The sequence below is a fragment of the Apteryx mantelli genome, chromosome Z (assembly GCF_036417845.1).
Source record: "Apteryx mantelli isolate bAptMan1 chromosome Z, bAptMan1.hap1, whole genome shotgun sequence".
NCBI lineage: Eukaryota > Metazoa > Chordata > Aves > Apterygiformes > Apterygidae > Apteryx > Apteryx mantelli.
In genome coordinates this window covers 57398221-57417565 of record NC_090020.1, presented here as the reverse complement: position 1 = coordinate 57417565, position 19345 = coordinate 57398221, and the positions used below count along the sequence as shown (strand labels likewise).

The following is a 19345-nucleotide window of genomic DNA, read 5'->3' as shown; positions in this document are numbered from 1 at the left end:
ATAATATTTAGGTAATATTTTAACTTTTTTGTTACTTTTTATTATTGTGGAAAGTCATGCTCATTTTTAGAGGCAGTGTCTTCAAATATATTCTTCAAATATTTTTATTGACTAGATTATTTTTATTACAATAAGCAGAAGTCAGCTAGTTACCTTTTCATAAATAAATTAATATGATAAGGTTGCATAGTATTTTATAATGATAGTTGATAAATGGTGATGATTTAATTGCACTTCCTCTAGCAATAATCTTAAAACGCTCAAATGAAGTTCTAGTGATTGGCTTTCTTCTGAGTTAAATCTCCCTGGAGTCTTCAGTCATCTCTTTTCTACATCCAGCAATAACTTGCTTTAGCTGTTTTAAATAATACAAATCAATTATAGCACACAGCTGTTTAACAAAACTTCTAAATGTTGCTACAGGTCTCTGTGGGTATTTCCTGATGGCTTATAATGACATCAATTTAGCACACCTGGTAAGATCTGTGTGAGCTGGAAGTAGCTTAATTCTGCATTGACAGGAAAATTAAGGAGTATTTATGGATTACTGTTGCTTTTCAGAACCGTTGCCAACTCTGATTTTAGCTTCTTTTACGAAGAGTTAGAAAGGGAGTCGAGATATTGCATGTCTGTGTCCTAAATAGTTTATTTGAAATGTGGTGAGTGCTTTCGAGGATATCCTGGATTAGTTATTTCTCACTACCTATTTCAGAAGAATGTCTCTTCCCCTTTTTGGATTAATGGATGCTAGAAATGCCCTCTTTACAAGAAGCTTCTTTCCAAGTCCCCGTTGTAACCTTTCTTGAACTGCAAACAAACGGAGCTTTCCTTGGTTGTCCCTCACTTGAATTCTCCCTTTCAGTTTAAATTAGACTGGAATCCCAGCCCCGCATCCAGTGTGGTAGTGCTCTGGATAACCTTCCGGGCTCCTCCAGCTGCTAGCCCTCACAGGGCACCATTCTTTTGTTCTCTGTTTTTTTTTCCAAACTGCATTGCTTTTTAAAAGTATTTATTGAGCCAATTGTGTATCTACCTTGATAGTAAATAAGAAATGGGAGAAGGGGGGGAAAAAAGATAGATACGGCAAACTGAGAGAGTTTGTGTTAGAGTGAATATAAAAATAATACTAAGGATCCTGGAGAGATTTAATTTACTAGTGGAAGATAAAAAAGGATTTTCCAAAAACTCAAGAAAATGTATCCAGCCAAAAGAAAATTATGGTAAATGGGAAGAAAAGTCTAGAAAAGTAAAAGATGAAGTAGGTCATTATGGGAATAGATGGCAGCAAGAGAGACACATATTTGATACTCTGATATTCAGCAGAGAAGTCCAGTACAGTTTTAGGTAAATACATAGTGGCATTGTGTAATACAGCTCAAATATAATGATATGTCTTTGTGTAACTGAACAGCAGATCCACCACATTAAATTCTAGGTTTGATGTTACTAGAGACACAGTAAGTTGGCAGCAGTCCAAAAGTGCCATGGTGAGATGCTAAATGACATGACAATTTAAAGGAAAAAAGGAAAAAACCCCCCACAAAAATAAGAAAAAGGTTCAAAAACGGAAAGGAGAGCAGAGAATAGATTTGAAATGTAGGGGAAGAAATCTTATTGATTGTAAAGGCAAACGTACTTTACCGCAGAGTAGTGCATAATTTAACAACTAGCAATGTAAAAAACAATGATTGCTAAAGTTTACTTCCTCTCTAAAGACTATATTTTATCTTTTATCGTTGTGGAAATCTTCCCCAGCATGAATGGAGATGTGCAGCAGTTGAAGGTGACTATATGGTTATAGCCATACCTTCTGACCTCAGACAACATGGTATTTGGTCCTAGTTGTAGAAGTTGAAAGTACGGAGACCTTAAGTACCTGAGATTGTCAGATTTTCTCCTCTAATTGTTAGATACCTGCTTTTCAAAATTTTTGCCTGACAATCATGAAGATTTAAGAGCATAATAACTAATTCATCAGGCACGTTAACTGTATACACACTTTCAAATAAGCTATATGTTTTATTGCATATAGTGGTAAAGCTGCCTTGAAAGTTTTAAAGTATATCTAATAGCTAAACTTTCAAATAATAATTGAACTATTCTAAAATGTAAATCAAAAAACTGAACAGAGATGCTCATATGTCTTAAGTGATTCATGTTTACATTTTTTCAAACTGTAAGATAACTGATTGTCTAGGGAAAGATGCTGAGATGACAGTCTTTAACATTGAAGCCCTTTTTGCTGCAAATGCATATAGAATATGTATCAGCAGTGCAAGAATTTTCATCTTAGACTGGCCAGGTGATTCAAACCTATTTTGGAGCAGCTGCATCAAAAGATGAAGACAATAATGTAGCCTCCACGTCCAGTTAAGTCATTGGTTTCTCCAGAGAGTGTGAACTGGCACCAGATTGGTGATGCAAACAGTTACCTATTAGAAAGATCCATTTATTTCACAAAGACCTTCTGAAGCTTGCTACAAAATATTAAAATATTTATCAGATTGGAAAATGGATTAAAGCAGTAGTCATTTTCATCCTCTTTTTGTCCTGATAGATATTTATAAAAATACATACTAAGTAGAACAACAGGGGAAAGCGAGAGACTCACCTCAGAATACCATGTAGGTCAATAGTGAGCTGCTCTCCTAGGAAGTTAAGAGATTTACTCTAAATCAGGCAGAAAAGAAATCTGAATCTAGGTCTCTTATGTCTCAGATGAGTTCTCTACTCTCTTGTAGAGTGTGGGGGGGAAGGTATAACTGCCATTTCATGTTTCTTTTTTATATGTTTTGTGCAAGACCTGATCTGGCTAGCACGCTGTGTGAATGCCTACACGGCTGCGACAGACGTACTCTGGGAGTTATGTCAGGGCATAGGCCATAAAGTGATCAGTCTTTTCAGGATTTAGTTGTTTATGCACATGCCCAGTGGCAGAAATGCAGGATTTTTCTGGGAGAGAATTAACACTCTGCAAAACAGACATTTCTATGGCCAGGAGGCAGCGGATTGAGAATTCTAAGGATTTTAGGCATAAGCCCATAAATATATGTGCCATGGTACATTTTTGATTCTTGTTGCTTCTGCCAGTCCATGTCTTGTTTATTTTTTCTCTCTTGAAGCAAACTAGTGAGAGAATTTTAAAAGCTGAAACTTTTAAAAGCTTGTTCATAGTCAATACCAAGTATCGCCCCAAATTTTGTTTTTAGGAGTATAATGTTGTCATAAACCCTGACCTCCTTCTGAGAAAACAAAGTCATAAGCACAATGAAGTACATGTGCTAAGGCTTAATCAATGTTTAGTGATGAGGGAATGTAAAATCAAACATCCAAGGATAGAAATCAAATTGTCGTATTATAGGAGGCTCAACAGTTGAAAAACTGCCTAATAAAACAAGAGTGAAAGCTTGGTGGCTTGAAGATCCTGCAGAAATAATCTAAAAAGCTAATCTGCGAGTCAGTACTCTGAAAGATTGTGGAAGCACAGAGCATGTTCTTCCTTTTTTTTTTTTTTAAACCTAAAACCTGTTCAGATCCAGTTACCTCTCTTACCAAAATGTGCATTAGAACTCTGTGTATGAGGCACTCCTGCCAACTACAGGAAGGATGTTTCATGTATGATACCTCAGTTCTGGTTTTGCCAGCCAGTATTTGATCAGTATTTTACTTGCTCTAGTGTTTTGCTGACACTCCAGAAATGACATTTGGAGCATTGTGACACTGACTGCAAATGCAGTAGTTTGTGAGGACACTGCAAATCTGATTCTCAAAATTATATAAATTCCAATCTTCTGCTAACCTGAAATTCTGCTTCCAAAAGGGTGCAAAAAACTTTGGGATTCTTTGAATGAGAAATTTCCTGTGGTTACATTGATTGTATTATTCTGTCACTCTCTCTTGTCATAAAATTTCTTTTTTATGAGCCTCTCTTTTCATGGCAGTGCAGAAAAGGTAAACCTAATGGTCTAACTTATGAATAGTGATCCCTGAAAAAACACCTTCCTTCAAAGTTCATTTCTCCTTTGGTGTGTTCCTGCCATTCTGCAAACTCTGTAATAGATTCTTAAATATGGGATATCATTGTTGTCTACATGGTGGTCTATTAAAAGATTCTCCACAATGCTTCAAGTCAGCTTAAAGGCTGACCTTGTATAACCCTTAAAATAAAAAGGTGTGGGCTGTTGATACTAATGCCAATCAAGTGAGGACTGAAGGTGATTATGCTATTTTCCTCTTGCATTGTTCATGCATCTTCAGGTTCAGATCATCTAATGGAAAAGTGATGAATTGCTCTGAAATATTAATGCATTTCTAAAAAGACACCATTCAGCCCCTTTTTGAGTCCTCACCTACAACTAATAAAGCTGCTTGCATTTACTAATAACATTTATGTTTCAAAAAGGGATTAAGTTAGCAACTCTGTCCCATGAATTACTGATCTTAAGCTTTCATAATAGTGATTAGGAATTCTCTAGTGTCTGATTTTTTTCCCAAAACTTATTTCTTGGTGTCATCAGGTGTTTTCCTTCTGCCATTTGGTACTTTGCAGGCAGTTGTAGTATTATCCCTGTTATATGTCCATTCTGTCATATAAAAAGTAGTCATCCAGATCTAAACTTCCCAAATAACAGCATAGAACTACACTATTTTTATATTAATCCAGAGTCTGCTCTTCTTCAATATGTAGTTAAGAATCTGAAAGACATACTCTTTATAGTACTTCAATAATCCTGTCCATTACATCACTTAATTTATAGCAGTGTTAACAGAAAAATCAATAAACATTATTTCTAAAATGTCAGGGATGTTAATGGTGTGATTTAAAAAAAAAAAGGGAAAGAGATTCAAAACTCTGAACAGAACACATTGATACAGTGTTGTCGAGGCACATCTTGCTGAAACTGTGGTAGAGAAGATTTAAATCATTATGGCTCAGTCATCTTGAAAAATGTGTGTAGGTAGCTATTCTTAGACATACAAATCTTTCTTGCCATATTGTGGGATTTTGCTAAGTGGGGGAGGCTGTATACAGTATATCTTAACAGAAGGTTGCCAAGATCGCTTTTAAATCATTTTGAGTCATATCAACAGTTGCTATGGATCCCCTACTAATATTTTTGGAAAATTATTAGTACAACTTCCTAAGGAAAGGGAGTCTTACCAGCATAGACTGGAAAGCTGTTTTGGAGGGAAAAATCTAAGAATGGGCAAGTTAGATGAAGATTTATTTCTAACTAAAATTTCCTGTGATATATTGAACTTCTATGTTTAAACCAAGCAATAGTATTGTACAACCTAGGAAATAGGTTTTATTATGAAACTAAGCACTAATTCACAGTGTGTAGCTGCCCTGCAGTTTAGTCACGCTTTTCTCAATAAGATGTTAAACACTTAATGGGCCTAAGCCTAGTCCCACTAATTTCATAGGAGGCAAAAGCTCAAACAGTGGACTCATACTAAACAATGCAGTATACACACCGAGGCTTAACAGCTAATTTGCATGTGGAGATAAAAAGGGATGGGATGATCCTTGCCAATTTCTTGGGCACAATTCAGGGTAGAGTTTCAAGTCCTAGTGTTAGTGTTACTTGAGTCGATCGGTATTCTGAAATGGAGATTTAACAATGTTTTCCACACAGATATGTAATTAACTGAATGAATTACAACATAATAGTATTGATTCTATTGATTCTTTTCTACTTCTGCAGAAAAATTGTTTCTATGTACGCATTCCATTTAGTCTGGGAGATAATTTCTCTAGCAGTGGTTTTGCTTCCATGGTAGTGTGCCACAGAGCTTCATTAGTAGAGGTTTTGCGGAAGAAATTCTGCTAATGGATTCCCTCCCTGTCCTGGCATTGCTCATTGTAGGCTGTGGTGGGTTGCTCTTCTGCCTCCCCCCAGCAGTGACTTCCGACAGACTTGTTAGAAGCTCTCTGGACCCCTGCAATTCACTATTGGAATGAAGCTTGTTACTGCACATTCCTCCTTATTGAATGTTTTTAGGAAAAATTATAAAAAACCCATATCATTAATTGCACAATTGAGGGAAGTGAAGATCATATAAATCACATACAACTCACAAGTCATTGAAAAATTTTTAACAATTTTCCTTTTTGTTTTCTGCAACAAGGGTTTTTAGTCAAGCCCTTTGGCAGATATTTTATTAAAAAAATAAGGATTTGAAAGTGCTATTTAAATGGAAGTTAGGTATCCACGTTAACAGAAAACAATTTATGCCTAAGCACCTGTCCTCTCAAATTGTGAAAGCAGATGGTATCAGCAGTTCAAAAGCATTTCAACAAATTCATGAGACTGCTTGTCCATAAATGGATACAAAGTTACCAGCCAGGAAGGTACCCTCCAACATCCCTAATACAGCATGCTGGAGCAATACAAGGGAAGTGAACCACAAAGTGGCCAGACTCATGTGCTTTCCCAAAATAGCCTTTCTTACTGTCCCTGTTGGAGACAAAATCCGTTGCTAGATGGACCACTGGTCTGATGCAGTAGGGCACTTCTATTTGTAAGGCTGAGATTCAAAAAAGAAAGTGAATTTGTTGAAGGAGACCAGTTTACTCTGTATAATCAGACTTGTATAGCTGTTCAGAATGCAATGAAGAAGAAGAGGTGTCGGTTTGGTAGTATCCCAGTTGTTGGAATACTCTCCTCACGTTCAAAGACCCTGTAGTTGTCTTGAAGAGACAGCCTCCAGGAGACTGGCCTATGCTGTTTCTTTGTTTTGCCTCTGCTGGGGAGAGGGGGGATATCCCGGGAGGAAAATATTTCCAAGCTTCCTACTGTGCAGCCACATATGCAAAATCAGTAGCTGCAGAAGGAGAGCAGGCAGGAAGAAGCCTAATTCTGTCCTGCTGGTTAGAGCAGTCATATGTGACAAGACAGGCCTGAGTTCTGGTGTCCACTGCCAAACTCCAAGCTCACAAAACCAGCTGAGCGTCCTTAAACTTGCAAAGGCAATCAAAGCTGCTTTTTGCCTCCTCTTTTGGTGTATTACATTTCTGACTGCCTGACAGCCTAATTCAAGAACAGGGAGAGAGACTACCCAAAATGCCCTGCAGCCTGGTAGATATGGCTCCTACAGGAACCGTGGGTTCAAGCCTCCTCAAGCTGTAGCTCTTCTGTACTCTCAAAAGAGAGCTCAGTATGTCAGTTCTTTGTGGGCAGAGACACTGATGTACTGCAAGTCTTTTTTAAACTCTGAATCCCAGTTTCATGAAAGCCTTAGCTGCAGTCCTGAGACAGGTACTTTAGTCTTGCAGGACATGGTTTCGGTGTCCCTTTGCATTTCCTGTTGTCCACCCTTGTTGTGCCAGCATTCACTGTGCTGGTTGTTACTAATCCCATTTGAAACCTATGACTCTTTACCATCTTGTGTATAGAGACCCTTAAGTGCCTAGGGAAAGCTTGTGATAGACTGATTTTTAGGTAGTACAATGTTTGTAGCCTTATTTTGAGTCTATCATTAGGAGAATTACCACTAATATTGACAGTCTTGCAGTGTCTGTGCAAGAACATAGGATTTTCAGTTTCAATAACAGTTCAGACTACTGGTCCAGCAAAATTTGTTTCAAGGAGGAGGAATTTGTTTCAATGGAGGAGGGGAACACAGCCACCTACCACTAAATGGGAGGGATAAGGGACAAAGAAAGTTTTCTCTTGGCCTAAACTCAAAACGAGGGCTCAATCACACCTCTGTGGACACTTCATTGCCTCCTTACATTTGATATAGTTAAATTAGTGTTCTATTGCTCTGCTGCAGCAGAAATCTGATTTCCATTCATTACCTTGTGGTTGTCTGTCTTACGACTCTGTTACAGCTATCAGATATATTACCTTCTTGATAAACTGTAAAGAGGACATAGGAATATTTCTCGTTTGCTGGTTACAACATTTCAAGCTCGAAAGTCTTGTGAGCACTCTTTTCCCAATATCTTTTTGTCCAGGAATTCCTTGGATCATAAAATAAACCCCTTTGGGGCATATTTGTCAAATGCCAATGTGGAAATTTTTTTTTTTTCTTAGCTCATCATTTCTTAATCCGAGTAGGAAATCTGGCTCCAGTCTCATCTTTCCCATACTTCCACAGCTTGTTGGATCTTTCAGTTTTGCACCTTACATGAATCTCTTAACTTAAGAACAGATTTTAAATAGTAATTAATTAAGACTATATGCTAGATAGCTAAAATGGTGACAACTGAATTAATCTTATTTTGGCAAGCATGGAAAAAGAATCATCTGGGTTTTTTTTTTGAGAAAATGGCTGAGTTGCCAATTGTGACAATATAATTACAGACCTGCCAGTTTTTTTTTTTTACACTATAGAGTTTTCTTAAATAATTCTAACTGCAAGTTACATGCTTCAGAGAGGTTTAGGCTTTTAGAATGTAGTTTTGTCTGAGCATCATCTAGTGCTTTGATTCTTCTCATTCTTAAATTTAATAATTCAAACCTAGTTCAATATATATATGAAAGACTTGCAGAAAAATCAGCAGCGTTGACTATTCTTGATAAATGTTGTACTTATCCTGCAGTAACTCTTAGGTTCACCTTTCAAGGATACTGTGTTAGATGTTAAATAAATTATAAAAAAAAATTAAATTGTAAAAAAGGATCACATTCCCCTCAAAACTGTAAATATTCTAGAATCATGCAGGTGAGCTGATTTTGGAGATGCAATATGAAATAGTTCTTGGTTTTCTGTTTATTAGCTGTTGTACAGTTTGTTTTCTATTGTATCAAAGTATTGCAATAATAAGTTAGATTTGCACAAAAGTGCATCTGCACATTAGATCTTACAGCATTCTGTTCTGTTATTATCAATTTCCTAGTTGCTATTTGGAAGAATATTATTGTTTTTTTAATCCATGTAAAATAGGAAGGACCTAAAGATGGTAAAACTTCTATTTTAAACCCAATTCTTTCAAGTGTGTCATCTGCCACTATTGAGAACACTTTATTTCCGGCATACAGGCTTCATCTGTGACTTTCTAAGTTGCACTGTGCATTACACAGGGGAAGCATAGCTGTCTTCAAAGATCAAGGATAGAGGTATTATTCTTGTTTTGGATGCACCCTGATACTTCTGATAGCTTTAAAAATAGAAAAGCAAGATTGATGCTCTTGTGTCATCCAACTGTAGATGTGTTCAAGTGCCACATTCGGCAGAAGCCACAGCTGTCAACATAAGTAGCAATAAGTTAGCAAAACAGAGTTGATGTGTGAGTGGAACATGGTGGTCAGAGCTCTGTCCAAAGGCAGAGACAAAGTTTTCTAGCAAGCTGTAGATAAAAGGCTGCATTCAGGCTGTGATCAGCCAGGCTTAATGACAGCTGGGTTTTAAGGTGTCCTTTATGAAAAGAACAGTGTCAATTTATGCGATGAAGTGGTTGTTCCTTCAGAACCTGCATCTCCATCTTCTTAGCTGTGGTGGGTTTGAAGCAGCAGGTATGAAGTGGTAGGTATGATTCATCTTACAGAAATTCTGGCTGCATTAAGCATCCTCTTATGTTTGTGTTGTAGAATCTGCCAAAGCAACCCCATTTTCCTCAGAAAAACTGCAGCAGTTTGATTAATTGCCTCTTCAACTTGGACTTCATACTTGATTATGCATGAAGAAAGAATAGTGTCCAGCTCACTTTTCTCTACCTTAGTTAGCTGTGTGGGGTTAGTAGTAGTAAATGTATTAATAAAACCTTACTTATCACTAAGCTTAGTTGATATGTCTTTGGCAATATGTAGGGAGCAGATATATGGAATAAAAAGGACAATTGTAACTGTTCCTCTGCAAAGAAAAACTTGAACATAAATCAAAATCTCTCTGCAGCCTTCTCCTCCAAAAAGTGGTTCAGTAATGACAGTTTTGCTTTTTTGAGTCTAGTTTTCCCTTCTCCGTCTCATCAGGGTCCCTTCAAGTTTTTCCCTTGCTCAGTACCATTGCAGATTCATTTTGATTATCTAAGAAAATGCAGAACAGCAGTAGTTGCACTTTCGTACTCATTCTTCAGTACCCATTACAGACAGAAGTAGGTTGTTACACCTTCAGAGGGTTCAGCAGTGGGAGTGCTTCTGTGAGTTTTACTGCAAAGTTCTAGAAACTTTGCTCAGTTATATCAGTAGGATGACTTGACTTCTGCTTGTAAATAGAAATCAAGACAAGTATATGTATATTTCCTGTTCCAGGTTATGTATTGTATCCCATACCTTCAAATGGAGCTTCTCGTAGGCTTTGTTAGAGTGGATGATCGTTACAGCAAGCTCATTTCTTTCACCAGCCATTTTGCCCTCTCTGAAGACTTTTTCAATTGTCATTCCCCTGTAACCAATACCAACCCTATTACTAAAACATTATTTTTATGAAATGGCTATTTCAATAGAAATGTTGCAACTTCTGTCAGTAGAATAAAAGAGCCTTATACAATTAGTATTCTAATAAATAGCTTTATTACTATGATCTCTACCATCTATCAGGATGATAGAAGTTCCCTGTGTAATTGCAGCTCCTTAAAAATGCTGCTTCTGCAACATAGTGATTCCATAGTAATGGAGTTTCTGTTGTAGTAATTCTATTATTGGAGAAACATTTTCTGTAAGAAGAAAGGAAGAGAGAGAGAAGGAGTTTTGAGTATTCTTCTTGTGCCTGCTGCTGCTATCCCATTGCCTCTCCAAGCAATGCTGCTGGGCCTTGTAAATGCAACATGCCTGTGCTCATCTGGCTTTACTGCACAGGCTTAGAGTCTCACTAGCCCTCATTCATAAAAATATTGCTCACTTTTTACATCCTAACTTTAGCACATGTGTAATTTAAGCATAAAGTAATCCCATTGACCTCAAGTTCAACATGCTTGTAGTTCCACAAACGCACAATTATTGTTTTGGTAGGGGGACATGCAGACAATCTGAAGAACAAAATTTTATGAGTTTCTCTCTGAATGAGAAGTGTTTGATTTTCCCAACAAAAAGTTATTACTGACATATATAAAAATAAAGAATGAAAAAGGAGATTGCCTGCAAATTCAATAACATAAAGTGCTTGTATTATCATAAGCTTGAGTGAAGGATTTTTACTTAAAAATGGGCATTAGTTTCAGTAAGCACGATTAAAAATTAGTGGCTTGATTTTAAACCTAACAGTTCTAAGATGGTGAAAAGAGGAAGGCATGCAACTTTATTTATTGCATCACTATTTCTGTTTCCTGAAATGGAAGAGATTGTGGGGAAGAAGTTTGATTAATCCTGCCTTCTTCTTTTGACCCGCTGAGTGGGATTGCAAACACTGCTGGAGGAATGTCTGTCAACAATTGGTGCTAGCTGTGGCATTCAGTAGTAAGTGTTCTGCATGAAAGTTTTGACATCCCTCCATGAATGATTTTTGTCAAAGCAACATCATGCAAACTGGATGAGGGCTGTGGTAGTTTTGGACACAAATCCCTTGCACTATCATAAATGGAGAGGCCGTAAATGTTATGATGGATGCTCTAAGGCAGTTTAATGTAGCACTGGAGAAAATAGAAGCCATTACTACTCGAAAAGCTCCAGTTATGACAGAGAAAATAAATGGTGCTGTTTCAAGAGATGTACTGGCAACAAAATACCTGCTGGCTGGGGAAGAGAAGAACAGAACACAGTACAGCTACCTACAGCCAATTACCCGTTACCTGAAGTAATGTTTATTTTTAATTTAAATCTGATGTGGATAATATTTCCTATATGCACTGCTAGATAAAATGACATAATCCAGTCTGATGGAAGTTTTGTACTTATTTATGCTTGTACTTAGGAACTACTCAATTTTTGCCATTGTTCAGATTCATGTCTAACATTTCACTGCATTATAGGCATTAGACAAGATAGGGGAGGAAGTTACGTTTTTACATTTTAAATCTTCATGACCTTGGAAGGAACAGTCCAGTTTCATTAAAAAATGATGATAGAATGGGTGAAAGACAGTTGATCAAGTCTTCACATCCCTGACAGACTTTATGAGAACTGGCCGCCTTACACCACATTGTTGTAAAGGAGTGATGCACTTCCCTCGTAAGAGGGAAGCAGCACTATGTTTGTTGCGGTAAGATAGCAACTTAACAAAGTTCAGTCATAAATAAGAATGATTTAACGAGGTTTGATTAGCAAGGTTCACTCAGTTATTTACTGCATGAAGGACAGGGTCAGATGCATGCGCAATGGAGACCCTCCCGTTGAGTCATGAGGTTCAGAAAAGACCCCTTTGCTTTCTAAACTCCTTCTGAGAGGAGCCTAGGTGCGCCTGGATCCAATCTTAGTCCCAGACTTGGTCAACAGTTCATGTCTAAAGGAGTATGTGCAAAGGGGACCCTCCCGTTGAGTCATGAGATTCAGACTGGACCCCTTTGCTTTCCAAACTCCCCCTCGGAGGAGCCTGAGTGCGGCTGGATCCAGTCCTAGTCCCAGACTTGGTCAACGGTTTATGTCTAAAGGAATGTGTGCAAAGGAGACCCTCCCGCTGAGTCACAAGATTTGGAAAGGACCCCTTTGCTTTCTAAACTCCTTCTGAGAGGAGCCTAGGTGCAGCTGGATTCGATCCTAGTCTCAGACTTGGTCAACAGTTTATGTCTAAGGGATTATGTGCGCAATTAATCAGAGATATAACTCAGCAAAGTTTTGCGAAGTTTGCAAAGTTTCAGCATGCGAGGATCACATACTGAAGATCTGTTGTGGGTAAGGAATCTCTCAACCTCGAGGAGTAACCTTGAGAGGCGTCCCTGCTCAAGGGGAGGTTCTGCAGTGCAGCCTGCTGCCAGCTCAATGGGCTCTGGGCTGCCCCCTATTTATGGGGGGAGGGGAGATGATTGACTCAGTCATATTTGCATGCTAGACGGGCCTTAGTTGGCGCATGCTGAACTAGCTCCTGCATATGTGCTGTTTACAGGGAGGTCAGGTTGAGGGGGAGAGAGCACATCAGAGGGGGAAAGGAGCACACCGTCACACACACAGAAAAAGGTGCTGCTAAACTGAAAAGTTTTTCAGTCCTCTGGGAGCCTATGGCTTGTATTTCTTTTTGCTGTAGCCAAGGGCTTAGGTGCACTGTCTAACATAAACCTCAGTGAAAGAGATTTAAGCTCACCAGTTTAACCTCACAACTGAGGCAGCTCAGAAGATATGCACGGATGGTTCTAGTTGCTCAGCTAACAAACAGTAAGCTGTTGTGCTGCCAGCACTCGGTCCCATTCAATCTTGTGTAGCATCCCTAAACAAAGTTGCATTCATTTTCAAACTACCCAATGAAACATTTCACATCTTTCATCCATCTGTCTTTTATATGGTTTTGTTTGAGAGAAGTTGAGGTAACAGCTACAGAAACGGGTACTGAACATCCTTACAAATCTTTCTTGTTGTCACCTAATAATAAAGAGGTCTTTCTACAGAAAGTAAATGAAGCAACATTTTGAGCTTACAAATTCACCGGAGCTCATTGCTGCCTGTGAAAATTCAATTTCCCATGAAAGTTGGGCCAGACTCAGAAGGGATATGCAGGTGTATGATGGATTCCAATGTATGGTGATGAACAGATAGTATGATGAATCAGTGAAGAAAATAATATTGTTGATTTCAAATAAACTATCTATCTCCGTCTGTCAGTCCGTTACTGTCCAGAAGAGTTGAGCAACCCATAGATGGGTTCTTTCTGTATACTGCCAGTGAGTAATTGTGATTATCGGCTTGAAACTCACATACATTGCTCTGAAAAATGTATTTCTACTTGACATACTGGAAAAAGATTAATTCTAAACCAAAATGTGAGAAGACTTGTTTATTATTTAGGTTGAATTTTTGCACGAAATCCCAGTATGACTTTGTGTTTTTCATGTAGCTGATGCACAGATCAGAGTAGCTGAAGGCTAGTATTGCTGCTGTGATATTTAGCTCAGGATACATTTTACTACACATGGAATATCATCATTCTGTCACATGACTGCAGTGGGTAGTTAATATGTTCATGAAACTGATGCAGCACAAACTTTCATTCGTTCTTGCAAGATACACTTTTGATAGTGTTTGAGAAAGATTTGGCATTCATCGTGTTGGAGATTTGCAGCCCTCTCTCAGGGCATATGGTGAGCAGTAAAAGTGCAATTCCTGATTTTCCCGTCAGGGTGCTGCGGTGCTGACCTACATGGACTGCCCCCTAGGGTGACAAGGTAAGCACTATCTTCAGTTCTGAACTCACCTGCAATGATACTGTGCTAAGTGGAAACCAAAACAACTCTGTCTTCCTGAATGTGAAAGTAGGCAACTCTAGGGCATCTGCCCTTCTCAGAGCCTGGCTGAGGAGCAGCATGAAGTTAACAAAACTCCTCAGTCATTTCTGGTTTACAATTTGTAGTTCTGTGGATTACAGTGAGATTTACATCACTGGCAGTGCTGTTGCTTCAGAAAGTATAGGAAGAAACCTATGATAATATTCAAAGGAGAACATGCAGGACTAGCTAGGAGGAGGGTTTGAGCAACTGAAACCAAATGTCCTCAGAGCCTTAATATCAACCCAGAAGCTGATGGCTTGGTCCTATAGCAAAAACCTCTCTCTTTATGTCTGCTGGATCAGGAAGGAAATAAAGCACCTTTCCACCTCCTAGAAGACTGGAGGAGAGACTGCAGGGAATGCGGAGTGTGAGCAGGTTTCACATCTGTCACATGCTCCTAAGCCATACGTTGATATCAGAGATGGTGGAACCAAAGACATTATCCTTTTGAAAAACTCAACAGTAATGCATTCTGCTTTTTCATATATATACCTGATTGTTAGGGTTTGAGATGTTTTTCAGGCTCACTCTGCCATGTTGTAAGGAGAGAAAGAACTAAAAGAAGAAAGATGTAGCATATAAAGTTAATAAGCTGTTTTATAAAAAGGATTCCTGGCCTCCATTCCTCACTCACTGGTGATTTGCTCAAGCAAGAAGCTCAGGATAGAATCAAAGATCATGTCACAGGACAATTGGGAATGACTTGTCTGAATGGTCAGCTTTGAAAATTGTTTTTATGGTATACATTTAAAGCTCAGATGATCTTTTGGGGAGTGTGTATTCTCTCTTTACACTCTTTCTTCATATAAGGAAGTTGGCTTAAATTGCTACTTGCTCTACTTAATTTTTTTCTTCCTGCTTAACAGTTTCGTAAAAATTGTTAACTATCTTTGTTGCTATCTTTAAGGAATACCATTGGCACCAGCTCTGTCTTTTCAAGCATTATTTAGAGACATAGGCTCGTTTAAGCCAGCAGATAATTAGAAAGGATTTTTAATGCAAACTGGCAGGTTTTCTCAATGGAAAACAGCATCAGTTCACTATTATGGACAGCAGATGGTAGCATTCTTGCATAAGTTATCTGTTTGCACTGAAATGTAAAACAAAGCTTTCTGAACATTATTTTTTATATGTTCTGAAGCTTCTGGGAGTTATTTAAAGTTCTCTTAGAGACAAAATGTTTTATCCTCATGAGTACATTTTCAGCATAAGAACCAAGTGTCCTTCGACTGTAAGAGATGCAATTTAATATTTAATAATATGGAACATGTCCTGGTCTCTGAAGATGACAGAAGAACATCTGGTAGGACAGGATTTGGTTTCTGTTTGTAGGCAAAGAGATGGAGAAAGAGTTTTTACTGCACAGCAGAAAGACTAAGTCTGTGAGGATCTTCTCTTTAGTGCAGGCAGTGTGCTAGATCTTCAGATAAAATGCAGTCACAAAACTTCTGGAGTCTGATTGCAACTATACCAACCTGGTCAAAGAAAGCCCCTCCAGGAGCATAAACTTAGTTTAGTTTCTTCTTTGCCATCCAAAGACAGAGCGAGCACAAAGAGAACAGCTAAAGAAAAGGGCCTTTACCCAGAATAAAACACCCATCACATCAATCCTCAGTCTCTGCTGTGGCTCTTGGGAGTAGCATAGCACAGTGGACCGACCTCTCACAGCTGAACAAGAAGCACCATATAGAGGTGGTGATCCTGCTACTCTTTTAGTCATGGTCCATACCCGATATTCCTCACCCCTCTGCCTTGTATCATGTGCCTTTCAGCTCTGGCACAGTCCTGGGCCTAGCAGCAGCTAAACACAGTCTGTGTTCAGTTGTAAGTAGGCTATCATGGTGTTTGGTATTTGACATCTTTCTTGTCTGGAATCACTTTCCAGCTGTTCCCTATGGTGCTGTATTAAATGCTTATGCCCCTTATTGAGTGTGGGGATGTGGTAGGATTTGTTTATTTTGGTGCAGCAGCAGTAGCAGTGACCTCAGCAGCATTAAAGGAAAATCACTTCCCTAGTGCAGAGAGTGTGAGATAGTCAGATGTGCTGCTCTGCTGGTGTCACCAGTGTAAGAGCAGATGAGATCACTGTTATGGTTTTGCATTGAGTGCAAGCTTGATTAAGTCAAGACATGTATTCTGTTTGAATGTCTTTTGGAGATGAAAGTGAAAGCTTTATGGAGCACTAGATTGAGTTTTCAGTAGCATTGTATGCAGTGTGAAGGTGGAAAGGAACATAGAAAGTCTTTCTTATCATGCTGTAGGGAGTCTGATTGTAAACTTAATTGTCACTGGGTGTATTTTTTTTCTTGTGGCTGATTTTAGCTGGGATTCTTGGAAGACAATGGCATTTTAGGACCTTTTCTACTAGTCTAGCCTAAAATGAGGACATCCCATCTAGTGGAAGTTAAAGCCATCCTGAGGGCTCTTCCTCCTTCCTTCTTGCTCTCCCTCACAGGCTACAGACTCTTAAATATTTATGTCCTGGCACCAGTTTGACAAGATCCAAGGATAAAGAATTAAAGCTGTTAAGAGCTTTTCGATGGAGCATCTTTGTTTTATGTATTACATTTGGTCAAACACTTGTTTACACAGTAGCTTTGCCTACTTGCATTCAGGTAGTGCTGATACAGGTAACTTGAGCTGCTCTGAAAACCTTTATATTTTAACTAACACTGTCGCATAACCTGACTGGTGGTTTTCTATCTCTTTTTAGATAAGAGAATATGCTCTCAAACGTTAATTTGTCAATGACTTTATCATTAGAAGAACAATGTGGGTTAAATTCTGAAACAAGAAAAATTACATCAAGGATTAAGTGGACCCTGCTTTGTCTTTTTCCAGTGCAAACTGTGTCTTTTCTGTTGCCCTTTTTGAATAATAAAACTACTGAATTTCCTTCTTAGGAGCACCCCTTACTTGGACAGCCATTTTTTGTCCTACACCCCTGCCGGACTAATGAGTTCATGTCTTCTGTACTGATCACTTCACAAAAAGAGAATAGGTGAGAAACACTAATGTGCTTTGTGAGGCTTTATGTGATGCGTGTAAAGTAAATCAGCTGGGAAATAGATATGGTCAAGACAACTCCCTTGGTCCAAGTGGAATAAAATTCTGGATTGTCACTTAAAAGCTGAAAAATAAAATCACAGAATCACAGAATCACTGAGGTTGGAAGGGACCTCTGGAGATCATCTAGTCCAACCCCCCTGCTCAAGCAGGGTCACCTAGAGCACATTGCACAGGATTGCATCCAGGCGCATTTTGAATATCTCCAGAGAAGGAGACTCCACCACCTCTCGGGGCAACCTGTTCCAGTGCTCTGTCACCCTCAAAGTGAAAAAGTTTTTCCTCATGTTAAGATGGAAGTGTCTGTGTTTCAGTTTGTGCCCATTGCCTCGCGTCCTGTCGCTCGGCACCACTGAAAAGAGTCTGGCCCCATCCTCTCGACACCCTCCCTTCAGATACTTGTACACGTTGATAAGATCTCCTCTCAGCCTTCTCTTCTCCAAGCTAAACAGGCCAAGCTCTCTCAGCCTTTCCTCATAAGAGAGATGCTCCAGTCCCCTAATCATCTTTGTGGCCCTTCGCTGGACTTGCTCCAGTAGTGCCACATCCCTCTTGTACTGGGGAGCCCAGAACTGGACGCAGTACTCCAGATGTGGCCTCAGCAGGGCTGAGTAGAGGGGGAGAATCACCTCCCTCGACCTGCTGGCAACACTCTTTCTGATGCAGCCCAGGATACCATTGGCCTTCTTGGCCACAAGGGCACATTGCTGCCTCATACTTAACTTGGTGTCCACCAGCACTCCCAGGTCCTTCTCAGCAGAGCTGCTTTCCAGCAGGTCAACCCCCAACCTGTACTGGTGCATGGGGTTATTCCTCCCCAGGTGCAGGACCCTGCACTTCCCTTTATTGAATTTCATGAGGTTCCTCTCTGCCCACCTCTCCAGCCTGTCCAAGTCTCTTTGAATGGCAGCACAGCCCTCTGGCGTATCGGCCACTCCTCCCAGTTTTGTATCGTCAGCAAACTTGCTGAGGGTGCACTCTGTGCCTTCATCCAGGTCATTGACGAAGAAGTTGAACAAGACTGGACCCAGGACTGACCCCTGGGGGACACCGCTAGCTACAGGCCTCCAACTAGACTCTGTGCCACTGAGCACAACTCTCTGAGCTCTGCCAATCAGCCAGTTCTCAATCCACCTCACTGTCCACTCATCTAACCCACACTTCCTGAGCTTGTCTATGAGGATGCTATGGGAGACAGTGTCAAAAGCCTTGCTGAAGTCTAGGTAGACAACATCCACTGCTCTCCCCTCATCTACCCAGCCAGTCATTCCATCATAGAAGGCTATCAGATTGGTTAGGCATGATTTCCCCTTGGTGAAGCCATGCTGACTACTCCTGATCACCTTCTTTTCCTCCACATGCGTGGAGATGGCTTCCAGGATGAGCTGCTCCATCACCTTTCCAGGGATGGAGGTGAGGCTGACTGGCCTGTAGTTCCCTGGGTCCTCCTTCTTGCCCTTTTTAAAGACTGGGGTGACATTGGCTTTCTTCCAGTCTTCAGGCACCTCTCCTGTTCTCCATGACCTTTCAAAGATGATGGAGAGTGGCTTAGCAATAATGTCCGCCAGCTCCCTCAGCACTCGTGGGTGCATCCCATCAGGGCCCATGGATTTGTGGGTGTCAAGTTTGCTTAAATGATCTCTAACCCACTCCTCCTCCACCAAGGGAAAGTCTTCCTCTCTCCAGACTTTCTCTCTTGCCTCCAGGGTCTGGGGTTCCTGAGGGCTGGCCTGACCAGTAAAGACTGAAGCAAAGAAGGCATTCAGTAACTCTGCCTTCTCTGCATCCTTTGTCACCAGGGCACCCACCCCATTCAGCAAAGGGCCCACATTTTCCCTAGTCTTCCTCTTGCTGCTGATGTATTTGAAGAAGCCCTTCTTGTTGTCCTTGACATCTCTAGCCAGATTTAATTCCAAACGGGCCTTAGCCTTCCTCGTCGCATCCCTGCATACTCTGACAACATTCCTATATTCATCCCAAGTG

At 39.8% G+C, this 19345-nt stretch overlaps 1 protein-coding gene across 2 annotated transcripts in view; it reads left to right on the top strand.

Annotated features, from left to right (window-relative positions):
- The window catches only part of ATG10 (autophagy related 10), an 88430-nt gene that overhangs the window by 66240 nt on the left and 2845 nt on the right, over nt 1–19345 (top strand). For both annotated transcript variants that reach the window (XM_067316180.1, XM_067316181.1), the window contains exon 6: nt 17200–17297. In XM_067316180.1, the coding sequence (XP_067172281.1) occupies nt 17200–17297 (98 nt within the window). The remainder of the gene's footprint in view (nt 1–17199; nt 17298–19345) is intronic.